A 16,087-nucleotide genomic window follows, 5' to 3' on the forward strand; every position below is an offset into this window, starting at 1 on the left:
GGGATGTCAAGAAGGCCTCACTGGGAAAAGAAAGTAGACAAAAAAGCAGAAAAACATCTGCAAATCAAACAAAGAAACCACTGGTGTTCTCTGAACAGTGGACTGACCAGCTTAGAGTCCAGACCTCAGCATCATTGAATGTGTTTGGGATTACTTTGAAGCAGAAAAAGCAACCAACTTCTAAGACTGAACTTTGGAGGTGTGGAAAAATATCCCTGCAGTTTCCTTAGAAAAACCGAAAGTGAGTCTCCTGAAACAAATGGAAGCTATAATTAAGGCCAAGGCTGGACACACTAAATACTGGAATAAATCATATTATATTTTGTTTTTGAAGCTGTAATTTTCTGTTAAATATATGTTTTCTCCTTTTTATGACGCTAAAAATTAATAACTTAATATTTAATGGCAATTTTGATTGGAAATTAAATAAATAAAAGGTGGTCTCTGACTTCTAAGCAGTACAGTGTACACTCTCAGATAAAGGTAGTAAATTGTTTCTGGGGCAGTCACTGGGGTGCTACCTTCAAGGGTACATCTCAGTACCTTTAGGGACCATAATTGTTCCATAATCCATTGAAATCATATTTTCTAAGTTGTACTGACTCCATTCACCCCATCTCGTCTCCAGACTTTTTTATTTTATTGTTCTGTTTTAAACATTAGGTTATTAAAAGATACAAATATATACTTTTCACCTGGAAAACTTATGGTTAAGGTTCGCAACTGGACCTTAAAACCACTGTTGTACCTTTGAGGTACATTTACATTGTTTGTACCATGATGAACAAAAAATGTACCAGCACAGAACCTTTATTTCTAACAGTGTACTTATAAACTACCATTCAAAAGTTTGATTTCATTCATATGAAACCAAATTTTTTGGAAGATAGGTGTATAAAATAATTCTACCATGAAGCAAATTTTTGAAGTTCCAAACAGTTTGAAGTAACTTGTAAAAATGAAGATATTTCGGTCGCACTTTATATTGTATCACTAATAACTGTGTAGTTACACATGAATAACATATGCAACAACACTGTAACTACTGATGATTTAGTCAATGTTACAGATGGGTTAAAGCAGTACAGCCTATGTAATTACACATGTGTATCAACTTCAGTTTTGCCTCATGTAATTACACAAGTGTATCTTAATAGTTGTAACAGCCTATTCTCTATCATGTAATGACACAAGGATAATAACAGTAATGTAATTCATTTTTTCCAGCAGTAAAAGGAAGTATAAAATACCATACATTAACACATGACTTACACTCTTACTGCCAGCTTTCCTAACATTTAGCTAGCATTTATGTTGCTAGTGCCGTGACACTGCAACCAGTTTCAGCTTTAAACCATTCTGTAATGTGACAGTACAGCAGATGACCCCTTATCTTAAAATGTAACTTTTATGATATTGATTAAATGTGTTGCATTAAACCCAAAGCAATGTCTATATTACCACTCCATTATTACACAGTACCTACATAACAACTACACATGAACTGTCCACTTATTTTAAAGTGTAACTTGAACTACACTAAAGGAAAGTTCCTGTGTAGAAGATACACTTGTGTAATTACATGAGGCAAAACTGAAGTTGATACACATGTGTAATTACATAGGCTGTACTTCTGTAATCCGTCCATAACAGTGACTAAATCATTAGTAGTTACATTGTTGTTGCATATGTTGTTCACATGTAACTACACAGTTATTAGAGACACTTAATATAAAGTGGGACCGATATTTCCAATGGTAAACAGAGCTGTAAGTGATTTCATGATAATTGAGAAATCTGTACTACATTAAGAATGAACTTATAAATAAATTGACATTCACAGTGCATCATATTTGAAAACTGAATCTGACCAATTAAACAGCTATTCTTAGTTTTTTTGTGGCAATAAATTTCAATAAACAGAAAATTATAGCTTGTTATTTAATAACACTTCTATATTTTTTAAAGTCCTAATTTTGTTGTTCTCAAAATACTGTAAACTGTGAATAAAGTACTGGTTTAAGTTTCGGGGTCTAGCTTATAGCATTTCAGTCTATACTGTGTACGTTATTACTGAATAATAATAATTATTATTATGACAAGTCAAAACCAAACTTTTGAGCAGTAGTGGATTGTCACTGTCGGAACTGAACTGACCGCCCCAGACCTCAACATCACTGAGTGTGTTTGGGATTACTTGGATTGTGAGAAACAGAAAAGGCAACCAACTTCTAAGACTGAACTTTGGAGATGTGGAAAAATATCCCTGCAACTTTCTTTAAAAAAATTATTTGAAAGTAAAAGAGCCTAAAGGCTGGACACACTAAGTACTGAAATAAGTTCTATTATATTTCGTTGTTGAGGCTTCTGTTTTCTGCTATATATATATATATTTTCTGCTTTTTCTGAAACTGAAAAAATGATTAGCCTAAAACTTAATAACAGTTTTAACTGTAAATGAAATATATGTAGGGTAGTCTCTGGCTTCCACACAGTACTGTAGATTTTGATGTTTCAGGCTACATTGTATTATTGCATAAAATTATAGCAGTTATTAATATCAGAAGTGTTTATCAACAGTAGTGTACATAAACTCACACAAGTGTATTCAAACAGTCTACCCACGTCTGAGCACACACTGTGTGTTGAAACACAGACCCAGCATTTGAACACACAGACATAAACATCATGCAGACCTTTTTAAATAAAAGAGTTTAATGTAGTACATAAAGTGTTAAAGTTTCAAAATGTTCCATTCACCCTCTGTTTCAACCAGGACTGCTTGGCAAAGAGGTACAATACAGGACAGCCAGTCAGAAGAGAGGTCATTTACATATATCAATCTTAATGGCATGATAGCAAAAACAGCCTGTTTAAATCTAAAGGATAAAGAGAAGTTATAAAATAGTAATGTAAATATGCATTATTCAATTGTTCACGATTTTTGGTTCATAAAACTGCACAAATGTTACAATAAAAAAATAAATTAGGATGCACCAAAATTTCAGCCAAAAATTGTGACCAAAAAAAACAGATGTATTACACAGGCCTATAACAAAGTGTCACTTTTTGTTACTTTGCATATTCCACAAGGCTTCTTTCTTGCCTGCTTCTTATTCAAATTTTCCGTTCCACCTCAAATGATGCATCAGTTACATTCCGATACCTGTGGGCACTGCTGGAACGTAACTACTACACCATTTAAGGCAGAATGGAAAATTCTATTTTAATTTATGGACCCTTTCTGAATTGAATGAGTTCAAACTGTGATCCCACAGTAATAAACACAGTAATAAACTATTTAAAAAAACAATGAAGTGTTCAGATATTAGATATTTATGAGGATTATATTATGATGTATTTGAATCCGAGACTTAATTGAGGCAGTACTAAGCTAAATATATACAAAATCAGCATTTATAGCGTTTCTGTTAGGAGGTGGCTGTTTTAAACACTAACACCAAAATTCCAACTTGTGAAAATAATACTTTAAAAGCTTTATTTTAAAAAATGCTGCCCCACATTCTCATGTCATTTCCGAAACACAGAGTTTTAGTCCATGGGCAGAGCCTTATTTTAGCCATACCCCTACATTTTACAGCAGGGAGTGAGACTGCATCCCTGTCCCTCATAGCCACATGGTGAACAGTTAGATCCCATTGTTTTGAAGTAAATGTGTCCCAATGTCTGAAAATGAGTGTGGAACATTAGAAATTGTCAAAACCGAAACACGTTTTCTTCAGTTAAGTAAACCTTTTTGTCTTTTAATAAAAAAAAATAAAGATTTTATGCAGACAGCTGTTTAAAGCTGTGTTTGCAAGCCGTGTACTGGCTAGCATTTGTGAGTTCTGCTCAAAATGAACTAAAATTGTCACTCCCGAAACATTTGGTAAAGCGTCAATAGTGTTAAGGTTATTTTGGTAGTGACAAAATGGAATGCTCAATCGTTTGTTTTAATAACATAAACATAATTGAGGTATCGGCTCAGATTTTAGTCTAAAGTTTAAGTCCGAACTCTGACTGTGAACCACTTCACTCAGCTTTCAGTTTCATTTTCAGCCAAGCGTTTTCCTTTTGGCCCATCGCTATACAAATCTGTGAATTTGGGCCCTTTAAGATCCATTCATAAGCACACATATTGCCTCTCTCTCTCTCTCTCTCTCTCTCTCTCTCTGCGTGCATGTCTCTTGCTCTTACATCTCCTGCCAAACAAGAATGCCTCGAAAGTTCTCCTAACTGAAGATGTGTTGATGTATAATGGCTGAATATGAGGCCATACAGAATGCTTAATTAATTTCACTGAATTGGAATTCCACCAGAGAGAGGTTCGTGAGAATAATTAGAATGTAGGGCAGGATACGTGAGAGAGAGAGAGAGAGAGAGAGAGGAGGAGAGAGAGAGAGAGAGGGAGAGGGAGAGAGACAGTCGTAATGGGTGATAAGTGCGGCCTGTAAACACGCTGCGAGAGAGAGCGATGACTGTGTGTTCAGGGTGCGGACGGCGGACCTTTGCACGCTAAGAGGAGTGTCTCGAGCGTGATGGAGTAGGAGCGGCCGAGAGAGGCAGGGTGAGAGAGGGAGAGAGGAAGGGAGGCAGAGCAAGAGAGAGCGAGGGACGGACGGAGGGGAGCGAGTGATGGAGTGCTGGAGAGAAGGAGGGAGCGAGGTGATGAGTGTGTGTTCACAGTGTAAGTGACATCTCTCCTCCCCAGACAGATTGTCTCTCTCTGCTTTCTAATGGGATCCTGTTAGAGACCTTTTCTCTCCGTTTACCCCCCTCCCTCCTGTTCGCTCTCTCTATCTCTCTCTCCTTCTCTCCTTTCCTTCCTTCCTTTCCTTTCTTCTTTTTCTTTCCCTACACGAACTTCATTGCACCCGTTTATAAATGTGGCTGGACTGCTAGCTTTGCCCTTTCGTGCCCTCGTTCTGCTGAGTCATTTTTAATCATTGACTCTCACTCTTTCACAGCGTATAGATTTATCGGAAGTCGCGGGTTTGCAAATACCACAGTGGATGTTTGTGTTTGTTTTCATACGTTTATAGAACGAAAATGAACTGGCTGCACAGGGGACACAGTGGACAACAGGAATACCCTCGCATTTTTTTAAATGAATCTCTATCTGCCGCATCACTTACCACACACAGCAATTTTACACTTTCCCCTGTACTTAATAAAAGAACGAAAACCCTGTTGACTTAAAAAACACTTACAATAAAAGCCAGTGGGTATGTGATGCAGCAAGTGCCCATTGACTTCCATTGTAAGAGTGCTTTGAGTGAAAGTGCTTCCTGTTCTTTTTAAAGTACAAGGATCGTAATCATCATCGTTAACCGCTTAGTCCAGATAGGGTGGCGGTAGCAGTTGGAGGAGCAGAGAATCCCACACGTCCCTGTCCCCTGCAACTTCCTCCAGCTCATTCCAGGGGACCGTGAGCTTCTCCCAGGCAAACTTGAAGATATAAGCCCTCCAGCGGGTCCTAGGATGACCCCGGGGTCTTGTCCCAGTAGGCTGTGCCTGGTAAACCCCCACCGGGAGGCATCCAGGGGGCATCCTGATCAGATGCCCAAACCACCTCAACTGGCCCTTTCTGGATCAGGGCCTTGCCATGGTGGAAGGGCTTGTGTGGTCAATGGATCTTCAGAGCTAAGTTGTCTGGAGCAATATGCTCCTGCCAGGGTCTCCAAAAGCAAAGAGGTCTGGAGTGAAGACCCAGACTCACTGAATCCAAAAATCCTCCATGATTAAGGGACACAAGAAATAGTGTACCCTGTCTGGGAGAGGGTTACCAGGACCTACCCTTGGAAATAGGCCTTGGTGTAATGTTCCTCGACAAGCGCCTGGTGGCCAGGCAGCCCACGTAACCCAGCAGGGCTCAGCCCAAAAAGGATAGGGGACCATGTTGGGCCACCACTAAGACTACACTAACACACTACCAGGGCATGAAGGGCAAAATTGGGGCACACAGATATAATTGGTTGGTTTTAAGATTGGAAGGACAGAGGAGTTAAAGTTGCAGCAGGTGCACAAAAGTAAAGAGAGGACAAAATAAATGCTGATAGATTTGATACTGTACTTGTTATTAGATGCTTTTGTCTAAGTTTATGTTTAAATGTATTTAATGGTCACTTTGCTTGGAGATTGAATTAATGAAATGCTATACATAACAACATATATTTCACGTGTGTGACTGTACATCCTCACAAGGTGTAAAACCAACATGTTGTATGTATGTGTGTGTGCAGACAGTAGGGGGGATAGGAGGCAACCCCGCCATCCTCCAATCAGCCCTGTTTAATGCAACTCGTTTTCACCCCATCCCTCCGTCTGTTCCGCCAATACCAAGGCCAAGCACACCGTGTCCACGGGTGACTCTGGAGAATTCGAAATGTGTGTGTGTGTGTGTGTGTGTGTGTGCTACAGTGCAGGCTGGCAGTGAGAACGGGGGGAATAGCAGCTTGGTAGAAAGTGGCACAAAAGTGGCACTCACCCACATGGTTCAGTCTCCTAATGAGGCAGTCATTTCAAACCCCACTCCCCTCTCCTCACTGCCCCTGCCAACACTAACCATTTACACACTCTCTCACACACACATACACACTGCTGCGGGTCCACTCCCAGACCCCACGCGCCTCCAGAATGTAATCAACGGCGGGATACGCTCAGGCTCTTCCTCCGCTCGGCTCCATTAGAAAAGCATTACTGCATTTCCAGCGATTATGATAATGAAAGAACAAAACAATTACGGCTCAGTTATGGGCATCGTTTGTGGCTTTAGGAAAGATTAAAGTTAACATAAAAGGCATGTTATTTAAAAGACATCACCTTTTACTACTAGACCTAGTTATTAAATCAGTTTTGGCCCTCCCAGCTATGCGCATAAGGCCTATTAGCTATTATTGGAGCTGTAATGACTGCTTATCTATAATTCAGACAATAAACACATGCAGGCATAAGCATAAATGTATAAAGAAACAAACTTTGGATGGATCTTTCTCAGTGTTTAATGAAGTGTTTGGAGTTACGAAGCTAATGCAGCTAATCAGTATTGTGCAAACCGCATGCCGAAATCAATACATACTGACCTCAAACACTGTCAGGTTGTAAGTAATCTCAAACAGACTTGCTTATGTGGTTTCTAACTCTGCATCTACTATTATCTGCTGTACATAACGTCATCTTGACCCCATGTCAAATAACATGTTTTGTTGATTTTCTAAGTGATTTGTCACTTTTAATGCACAGTTTCTGTTTGTTAGCTGAGTTTAAAGCTACACTATGTATATTTTGGGGATTTGGAGCCCTCTCTGGTGGATGTGCAATTACATGCAACATGCTTTATCCCCCTTCCCTGAGGGGATGAATCTGATGATTGCAAGTGTGTTGAGAAAGTATTCAAAGAGAGCTCAGTCAAAACTTGGTGAAGGATGTAAGTTAATTAGCTTTATAATGTTGATTTCACATTTGAGACCCAAAGATCGCACCAAAGGCGCACCTTCTTTTTGAGCTTGTTTGTGATGTTAATACGTAAAGACGTATGACATATGTGGTCTGAAAAACTCCTTCAAAAGGATTATTTACAGGATGGCTCACGGTCTCCATATTTTAGTGTACTGTAGCGTATTGGAAAAAAAAACATAATATAGATCTTGCCATGATTTTTGCACTTTTGGCTAATTTTGAGAACAAAACCAATGACCATGTTACTAAACGAAGAGTCATTTAGGTGCTGAAAGAGCCTTTCATTGGTGAGTTGGCTTTAGAGAGTAATGTGGAAGTGAAATAATAAGTGATTTTTTCAGAAAGTCATGAGTAAACTAATGCCATTACATTTTGAGAGAAGTCATTAGGAATTTGTATTCGATTACGTTTTTGAGCAACTACCCCAACACTGTTTACTGTCTGGGATTTTTTTCAAAAATATATTATTTTCATTTTCTTAATGAAGTCAACTACTTATTAATCTAAAGATTCGTCCACAGTATTGTGGCAAACGTGCTTTGTACAGCAGCAAGATATGACTATGTCTGGGCTTTCCAACCTTTTGCAACCTTTCACGGCCCACACAAACAACAACAAAAGCTTTGGCGGCCCACAGAAGATTTGACCGATCTTATCATCTATTCTGACTCACCTAATGAGAGCTGGACTTGTTTGGCCGCTACCAAGGGCTGGATGTCAGGCTGAAGAGAAGAAAGTTGCAAACAGAGTTCTGGCTCAGTTCAGCAGATTTAGATACATATTCACTATGTTTAGCCTTCAAGTGATGGTGTAGGTGTAAACTGTTGGGTTTCAAAGCTTCTTTTGAAAACATGTCTGAGTGTACAGCACAGCACAGATCAGTAGCTGCTTGTTTTCAGTTCTCCTGCACGTGAAGCCCTGTGCATGCTACTCACCAGTTTTACAAGCTAACGTTAGCTAATCCTATCAGTCCCACATCAGAACCAGAAAAATATAGTTTATAATACAGGCTTGTGGTGTCGGTCACTAGTCCTGGAAGTCTATAATTCTAGAGAATTTATTGTTTCAGCTCATCACCAACTCAACACTTGATTCAAGTGATCAACTAATTCATTAGCCTTTCATTAACTGAGCTGAGTGAATTAAGCTCTGCGGTGTTGTGGCCTTCCAGGACCTGAGCTTTACACAGCTGCAGTAAGAATCTGAATTAGAATCACTTTATTGACCGAGTACTCTTGCCTGTACAAGAATTTCTCTGGATGAAACTGGTGCTTACATAAATGGACAATAGAGAGAATACAAATAGTAAACAAATTGTACAAAAAAAATGAAGCCACAAACAGCATCACAAACAAAATCAACAGTTTATGTACAAGGTATTTACAACAATGTAGATCAATAACAATGTCAAGTGAGAAATACACTAACCAAAACAACAGGGTTCCAGTGCTTGGACCCCTAATGACCATTACTATGCTACACAAGAAACGAGAAACAAGAATAATAACACAATATGGGCCTGCGCTTTGTTCACAGGCTGTGGACTACGAGAGCCGCAGTTCGTACTCTTTCTCCGTGGAGGTGCTGAACCCCACCGTGGACCCCCGCTTCCTGCGCCGTGGCCCGTTTAAGGACCGTGCCTCTGTTCGAGTTGCAGTGCTGGATGCTGATGAGCCGCCAAGGTTCTCACGAGCCCGCTACCGCATGGACGTGTCTGAGAACTGCCCACCGGCATGCACGGTGGGCCGGGTCAGTGCCGTGGACCCAGACACCGGACTCAACAACAACATCAGGTAAAGAACTGATGGCTGATTCATATTTCTGCTAAGAAGTACGTACATGTTCAAAAGTTTGGAAAAACATGTCATGTTAATAATTGTAGTTTTACTTAATGTTCTAGACACCTGAAGGCATTTTTAGTGTGTTTTATTAAGTATATCAAGATTTTTGGAAACAAAATGATGAATAGTGTACCGGAATAATCTATTTATCATAATTTCCTGGCAAGAGATCAACATTTAGGATTTTAAGTTTATGTTAACTTCTTTCTGAATGTATGCATCATTTATTTTTCATTTATTATGGAAACATTAACAGCCATGTTCATTTTTCATAACACATCTGAAATTTCATATTTTCACATCTTTCTACAATTTGTTTGAATGATATAGAATTACTGTAATCTGCAAGAAAATTGAAAACAATTATTCCAAACTTTTGAGTATATATATATATATATATATATATAAATCATATATATTAGGGTTATGCTTTCAGTTCATGCCATAAATTCATCACAAAACAGGAAAAATTAAGCCATGTCTATGATAATGCTCATTTTTGCTATTGGGGTCCTATTAGTATTAGTATGTTAGTGCTAAGCTAACGATGGTGCACATTAAGAACCTTTGAAGCTTGTATAAGATGTTCCAAATTATTTTTTCATGTTTTTAACAGACATTAGCTTATAATTTACCCAGCTGTATATAGTTCTTTTATAGTTGTATGTAGCAGTATTATGGTTCTTTCAGTAAGGAGCCCATTTCAAACAGCTGACTGAAACTTGGTGAGACTAGTGCTTAAATTCAAAGTCAGTGATGTATTTAGGACTTCCTGAAGGCCTGGAGTGATGTTTTGTCACACCATTGGTCCCACCCATTGTAAATCAAAGCCTTATTATACTAGCAGTTATGTGCCATTACCAATACTAATATGCATACTAATGCATAAAGGTCTTCTGTCTAGCTTCTGAAGTCCTAACCAATGGGAGAGCTTTCTTGGCTGCATCTACCATAGATTTAAATACAAAGATGTTGCGTTGTCTGTTGTTCTCAATCTAAGGCGATAGGTCTGCACATCTGCGATGTTAGAACGGTCACGATCCGCTTGTAAACAAAAACGTGTATTGAGATATGTTATGTGATGAAATCGGCCATACCTTGCTTATTCTGTTTTTCACCGTTTTCTTTGTTACATTTCTGCATGCTGTTGGTTATTTAAATATATTTAAATATTATATGGCTCTATATTTGTAAAACACTTTGGTTATGAACAGATGGCTGTAAATGAACTGTTTATAAAGGCCTAAGTCCTGCGGTAGAGCTCAATCTGAGTCTGTAGAAGTGATCACAGAGTGGCAGATTTCTTTATTTGTACTACTTGCTTCCAAGTACAGTCTAGAGCGCTACAAAATAAATGTAAGTAATACATTGATAGTATGGATTTCTGACATTTTTGTGGGTTTGCTTTCATTTCTGTTTCATAAATGAGGGCGTGCTGGTTAGCTGGCTGTCTGGAGCAAGAGCAGGAAATGCATTTCATCTGCACCTGGTGTTAAAGGCTGATAGCACTGAGTTTAGCGCGAATCCCGGTAGAAACAGTCACACGTCAGCACACCCATCAATGTGTGAATTACTGCCAAGCTTCATGCACATAGCCATGTTTGGCATATAAAACACCCAAACCACAGCAAGAAGGTGCTAATCTAATGTGAAGTTTCCAGATTGGATAGTGTAACTACAGTTCACATCACGTTAAGGTGCCCTATATGGGTCATGATATGAAATCAGCTTAATACAAAACTAGAGGAAAAAGAGTTACACCGATGAGTTCTGGGCTTCACCAACTCCAGAGCCATATCTGTAAATAAAGATTGCTACATTCCCTCTTTATATAATCCCATCCAACCCTCTGTAACTGTATTAAATGAAGTCTGGCAGCAATGTTGACCTCCTCAAGATGGAAGTGCTGTTGATGTGCCTGGCTGAACCCAACGTGGCATCTATATATGCATATCTATGTTGTCTGCTTACAAACCATGGTGACAGAAATCCTGACTGGACAGTTTTTCCAACCGAACGAATACTTTAAATACAGCAAGTATAAGAATGTATTTTATTAATTCCCATGAATCATGAGGCTCACTGAGGCTTGCACACCTCTGAAATCTACTAAAAACTACATGCTGTACAAATCTGCAGTGCAGAAAGATTAGTTGAATTGGGTAAATATATCTAATAGAGGATTGGGTCCAGGCCCAAAACGAGTCCTTCACAACAACAAAAAGCACACAGGACTGTGGAGCAATTCAAGGACTGACTGACCAAGAAAATTCATCATAAGCATTTATATGACCCTGAATGGTAGATGCATCCACTGCCTCCTTGTGCACATTTTAACACTACATGCACGTACACTGATCAGCCATAATATTAAAGCCAGCTCCTTGTTTTACACTCACTGTCCATTTTATCAGCTCCACTTACCATATAGGAGCACTTTGTAGTTCTACAATTACAGACTGTAGTCCATCTGTTTCTCTACTTTGTTTGCCCCCTTTCACCCTGTTCTTCAATGGTCAGAACCCTCACAGAACCACCACAGAGTAGGTATTATTTGGGTGGTGGATCATTATCAGCACAGCAGTAACACTGACGTTAGTGTGTGTTATGCTGGTATGAGTGGATCAGACACAGCAGTGCTGCTAGACTGACAATAGTCCACCTGTGGGGAGCGTCTTGTGACCACTGATGAAGGACTAGAGGATGACCAACACAAACTGTGCAGCAACAGATGAGCTATTATCTCTGACTTTACATCTACAAGGTGGACTAACAAGGTAGAAGTGGACAGTGAGTGGACACAGCAGCACTGTTGTGTCTGATCCACTCGTACCAGCACAACACACACTAACACACCACCGCGTCAGTGTCACTGCAGTGCTGTGAATGATCCACCACCCAAATCACACCTAGAGAAATAGATGGACTACAGTCTGTAATTGTAGAACTACAAAGTGCAACTATATGGTAAGTGGAGCTGGTAAAATGGACACTGTGGCAGACGCATGTATAAATGTCTGTTCACAAAACCTATTTTGCCCAGAGCAGGACAGACCTGGTGTCTGGTGAGGCATGCATGTTTGTCAGTTTCGTGATAATTAAATGCAGTGGGCACAAATCAGTGAAGGACATCATTGCCCGAAGCCATTGTTGGCTGCGGTGCCGATGTGCATAAATGGCTCAGCACAAGCAGGTAATACGAGACTGAATCCTAGACTTGTGCAAATATTATGGTTAATGATTGAATTGCGATTCTGTTTAATGATGTTGCAGTGATACTTTGATCTGATTATGTGGGAGGAACTTGTGGAAAAACTCCAACTGCAAATCTTGATCATTCCAACGGTGAAAATGGATTACTCAAATAGAAATGACTCATCAGATGAGGAATACAGCAAGCTAAAAGCTACAGTTAGTGAAGTAACTAATGGGCTGTCCAGATACCTAATCTCAGTTTGGCTTAAAGGTAAAAGTTTGTCTCTAGTATCCATTTTGTGCTGAATAAGGACAGAATCACTGTTTTCTTTCTTACAATTCACTGATTTTATGTGTCTGCTGAGGTAAGGGTTACACTAATGCTAGCCGGGTTGTATTTATTAGCCTATAGCTGGACACTAGGCCAGCAGTCAGGATTGGTTGACACCACAAGGATTCCCAAAGGTTGTACGCTATACACTCTTATGTGTTGTAGATGGTTCTGTATAGCACCAAAAAGGGTTCCACTATTGTTACAAGCCAGAGCACCCTTTTTTGGCACTATATAGAACCCTTTTGGGTTTTGTAGTAAGGGAGCTTTTTTAACTGCCCCTTTATTGAACTCAATTCCGCAATTAAACGTCAAAATAATCAGACGTTTACTTCATTACTAGTCTAATAGTGACAGCCTTGCAAGTTACCAGGCTAGTGTTACCAAAGCATCATTTTTGGCAAGTTTTCCTGCAGTGTTTAGTCTGGGATGCAAACCCCCAGCACCCAAACCGCAACCAGCTACTGTGCCCCCCTCTGAGCCATCTGCAGGCCAAACAGGTCCAACAGCTCAGACTTTCACTTGTGCCAGCACTGGGCTTTGATCGCCCTCTCATCTCTTCTTTACTTCCCTTATCCCTTACCTCCAATGTCTGTCCATTGTTTCCCCTCTTTCCGTTTGCTCAGGGTCTTTTAAGCTGTCTCAACTGCCTCTATCTCACCTTCCTTCTATCTCAGATACTCAATTGATCCCCAGTCAGATCCAGAGGCTCTGTTCCGCATCGCCCCAGACACCGGACTCATCACTACAGCGATGGAGCTGGACCGCGAGCACGAGCAATGGCACAACGTCACCATCATTGCCACTCAGAGAGGTACCCATGGGTCTTCACCACACATACGCAATACAGCTCTGCAATGCAGTATAGTACAGTTGGTACACAATGAGCAAACCTCTTATAGTCAAGAAGGTTGCCTGGTTGGCTCATTACCATATCTCTGCAAGGTTAAACAAAGTTACAGCAGTTTTAACACTTCGAAGATATTCCAATGTTCTGTGCAAGCAAGGAAATCTCATAAGGATTCCTCTATAGCTCTTATACTCAGCTTAGCATTGAGTAGTGTGATCTTGACTGCATGTGGTGCAAATACAGAGTTTTTTTGGCTGTGTAGACAGAAATTTGCCTTATCTTTCATAAGAAAAAAAAATACCGCTGAGTATTATAAAAGTGAAAAATAATGAAATATTAAATGCTACTGGCAACAGAACTGCAAGCGCATTTTTGTGCACTTGTAAGCTCTTATGATGCATCAGAAGCTATTTGAATGCTAGTGGCACCCCCTTGTGGAGAATTTGTACTCTCCCAAATGTGAGTGAGTTTCATGAGGTGCTTCAGTCTAAAAACAGTCAGGATTCCCTGGGCCTATTTTTCCATTAGTGTTTTCGGTCAGGCTACAAACATGAATTAATAGGCCTACTGAAACAAATGAATATATATATATTTAATTCCTTATGATGATGCACGTTTGTTGTAACAGTAGCTGTTACTGCTTCATACCTGTGCATTTAGCACACGCAACACTGAAAGTGGGAGTAATCATCGCATTTGAAGCATTTTTAGAGGCCGGTAGTGTTGTGTTTATCATGGATAAGCATAAAAGTACATTCATCACACAGCCCTACCATTATTTCCAATTGTTTTCCACATTAATCATCGCAAATGGTTTGCGCTTGTTAAACAAGCTTTACAGAACATTGGCAAAAAAACCCATTCAATCTAATAACATAGTTACCAGGGCTCGGAAACATTGACAAATCAATCTCTTTGCTCCAGACAGAACCGACATTGTCACATTTCCCATTTGTCATTTCCAACCCCAGCATATTGTTCTTTAGCCGATTAGATTAAAATGAAAAACACTTAATTCCTGTTCCTTTTACACAAGGACACATTTACACGTACACACAAACTACTGGGTAACATGTTACTTGAACCCTGATACATAACATTGCCATAAGCATAGTCATGCCATAAGCATCATAGCAGATGTCATATGCTGTCATCAGCTGTCATGACATATTATGTTCAGTAATACAGCAGCATTATGTTACCATTACCCCGTCATGACAGATGTCAGCATTTGACATCTGCCACGACATGTTTATGGCAAGGTTATGTTAATGTTGAATCTGCCAATCAGTGAATTGTTCCAACTTTGCTATGAAAAACCTAATACTAATTGCACAGAGGTTGTTATGATCAAAATAAGACCAAATTCAGTGTTACACATTGCCAAATTCCCCAAGTCTAGACACTCTAGCTGGCTAAATGGTTTATTACATTATGAAACGACAAATTAAATCATGTGAGAGTGAATGGAAAGGCATAGAGGACACTCAGAGCTCTTGTCTGCTTATGTTGTACACTTATAGATAAACATTACATATCTAGATGTAGATCTAAATATAAATCTGATGTTAATCCAAAATGTGATGTTGAGCCAACAACATGTGATAAATTTGGCAGGTAAGACATGAATGATAAGCTGGTGGGCTGCATGGGATGAAAAATAATGTCATTATTGTTTTTTTTCAAATGAAGGTTTCTATTCTAGAACAATTAAGGATGATTTTCAGGTCATACTCTTCATTTCCAGTTTGGTGTTTTCACTCCTCGAACTAAATCAGAGCCCTACTAATAACTGTAGCGATCTTTTTTAGGGTTGCTACAAAAGGCAGAGTTTCCTGTTTAAAATGCTAGCAGGGCTGCATTGCTGTAGCTAATCAAAACTAGCCAAGAAGCAACAACAAAATTGGCACCATGCTAATGACAGTCTATCCGAACATTGTGACTTTTCACATGCATACAAAAGAAATAACCATTTGAAATTAATATTTTAATTTAAATACATACTTTAAATGTATGTATTTTGAGTCAGACTGAATTATGGGCTACAGTTTCTTTTCATGCTGAATATGTTTTTTTTCTGTTCTCTATATGTTCAACTTAGCAGTTGTTATTGAGAAACGTATTAGTGGATGGAGCATGGATAGGTGAATTGCAGTATCGTCAGGCGTTGTGATATATTTAATCATGACACATCATTATCATAATAGGCATCACATGCTTTGTTGCCAAAAGTATGTGAACACCCCTCTTAATGATCCAGTTCAGGTGTTTCAGACACTCTCATTGCTAACAGGTGTATAAAATCAAGCACATAGCCTTGCAATCTCCATAGACAACCATTGGCAGTAGAATGGGTCGTACTGAAAAGCTCAGTGACTTCAATTTTGGCACTGTTATATGATGCCACCTTTG

General features: G+C 39.3%; 1 protein-coding gene across 1 annotated transcript in view; it reads left to right on the forward strand.

Annotated features, from left to right (window-relative positions):
* Nucleotides 1–16,087, forward strand: part of LOC118825406 (cadherin-11) — a 169,046-nt gene that overhangs the window by 134,319 nt on the left and 18,640 nt on the right. Inside the window, exons 6-7 of the mRNA XM_036595991.1 lie at nt 8,995–9,251; nt 13,503–13,639. Of these exons, the coding sequence (XP_036451884.1) occupies nt 8,995–9,251; nt 13,503–13,639 (394 nt within the window). The remainder of the gene's footprint in view (nt 1–8,994; nt 9,252–13,502; nt 13,640–16,087) is intronic.

This window comes from Colossoma macropomum, unplaced genomic scaffold, assembly GCF_904425465.1.
Source record: "Colossoma macropomum unplaced genomic scaffold, Colossoma_macropomum, whole genome shotgun sequence".
Lineage (NCBI taxonomy): Eukaryota > Metazoa > Chordata > Actinopteri > Characiformes > Serrasalmidae > Colossoma > Colossoma macropomum.